The sequence below is a fragment of the Phacochoerus africanus genome, chromosome 10 (assembly GCF_016906955.1).
Source record: "Phacochoerus africanus isolate WHEZ1 chromosome 10, ROS_Pafr_v1, whole genome shotgun sequence".
In the NCBI taxonomy this organism is placed as follows: Eukaryota; Metazoa; Chordata; class Mammalia; order Artiodactyla; family Suidae; genus Phacochoerus; species Phacochoerus africanus.
In genome coordinates this window covers 46,968,964-46,970,779 of record NC_062553.1, presented here as the reverse complement: position 1 = coordinate 46,970,779, position 1,816 = coordinate 46,968,964, and the positions used below count along the sequence as shown (strand labels likewise).

General features: G+C 49.2%; 1 protein-coding gene across 1 annotated transcript in view; it reads left to right on the top strand.

Moving 5' to 3' along the window:
- GASK1B (golgi associated kinase 1B) overlaps window positions 1–1,816 on the top strand; it is a 59,464-nt gene that overhangs the window by 705 nt on the left and 56,943 nt on the right. Inside the window, exon 2 of the mRNA XM_047798362.1 lies at window positions 672–1,813. Within this exon, the coding sequence (XP_047654318.1) occupies window positions 904–1,813 (910 nt within the window). The 5' untranslated portion in view covers window positions 672–903. The remainder of the gene's footprint in view (window positions 1–671; window positions 1,814–1,816) is intronic.

The window sequence follows — 1,816 nt, the reverse complement described above, 5'->3', positions numbered from 1 at the left end:
TTTAATAATGTGAAAAAAATAAAGCTAGAGAGCTTTTTGTTTTCTTTCAGCTGATCTTGGTGGAAAGAAAAGGAATAAAAAGCAGTTAGATGGGTGTTTTCCATTTATGTGTGTGGGTGTGTGACTGCCTAAATATAATTGCATCCAAGATTCAGGGGCATGCATAGCTTTATATTAAAGTAACCGTTGGTGTAAAATGAACTAGATTATGAAGAAAAAAATTGTACCATCAGATTAAGAGAATATGTTTCTGTATCTGAATGTTACTATGTGGTACTTCTGCCCAACTGTTTAATGCAGGGTTTTTAAAAATAAATAGGAGTTACTATAGGTTTTTAAAACAATTTGCTACTTGTCTTAAATTATTTCTGAATTTAAAAAAAGAAAAGCCTGGGTTTATCAAATTTTAATACTTTCCCTCAGGGTCAAGTTAAATGATTTCAGCTACACATTATAAAAGAGTCTTGGATTTTGGTGGTTTGTTTTCACTAATTGAAAATGAATAACACATCTATATAACTATTTTGTTTCTTTTTTTAAATTTCATTTAAAAGATGATTTACTGGCAGCAGTGATGAAAAGAAAGAGTTCTGGTTTTTCTTTTCTCTTGTGGAGGAACTGGACTCATTTAAGACTGTGACTCAGTTAACTCTGTTTCCATTCATTCCTAGGAACATGTCACAGTTCTCCTTGGGGAGGCTGAGGGGAGCTTAAAGGTTTGTTGCCGCTTCTGACAGAAACGTTCCAGTTCCATCACCAACCCTTAACTTCCACCTCGACCCACTGGAGACCACTTAGACACCTGAGCTGAGGCTACAGCTGCATTCAGAAAACCATGCATCATGTCAGCAGAAGCCAACTGCAGACTTTAAACTCTGTTCAGCATGTGGACTCGGCGGAGAAATGAACTGTCCAGGCAAGCCAGGGCAACTCATAAACTGGTTCCTCTGTTCCCTGTGCGTCCAGCGAGTGAGGAAACTCTGGAGCAGCCGGCGCCCCAGGACTCGGAGGAATCTCCTTCTGGGCATGGCCTGCGCCATCTACCTGGGCTTCCTGGTGAGCCAGGTGGGGCGCAACTCTGTCCAGCACGGAGGGCTGGCTGGCAAGGGGCCGCACCGGAGCAGAGACGTTGCCAAGGGTCCTTTCCCTGAGATCCCCTTGGATGGAACGCTGGGCCCTCCTGAGTCCCAAGGCAATGGGACCACGCTGCAGCCCAATGTGGTGTACATCACCCTGCGCTCCAAGCGCAGCAAGCCCGCCAACATCCGTGGCACCGTAAAACCCAAGCGCAGGAAGAAGTATGTGATGGCTTCTCTGGCCTCGGGGCCAGAGGCTTTGGTCGGAGCATCCTTTCAGCCTCAGGCAGCTGCAAGGGCAGCTGATGCTGAAGCGCCTGGACACGTCAGGGCAGGAAACCTGGCCAAGGTTGGGGAGCGGCCTTGGAGGTGGATCCAGGGTCAGAGAGTGCGAGGTGGGGGCGCAGATTTGCAGCTGCCCCAGGCGGGGGAGAGCAACATCAGAATCTACAGCGAAAGCGCCCCGTCGTGGTTGAGCAGAGAAGACATTGACAGGATGCGCCAGCTTGCGGACAGCGCGGTGGCTGACCTCCAGCCGGCCTGGTCCAGGAGCGGAGCACGCCTGCTGGTGCTGGAAGGTATTGCCCGGCCCTCGGTGCCCGCCTGCGGCCCCAGCCCCTGTGGGCTGCTTAAGCAACCTCTGGACATGAGCGAGGTGTTCGCTTTTCACCTGGACAGGATCCTGGGGCTCAATAGGACCCTGCCTTCTGTAAGCAGGAAATCAGAGTTCATCCAAGGTA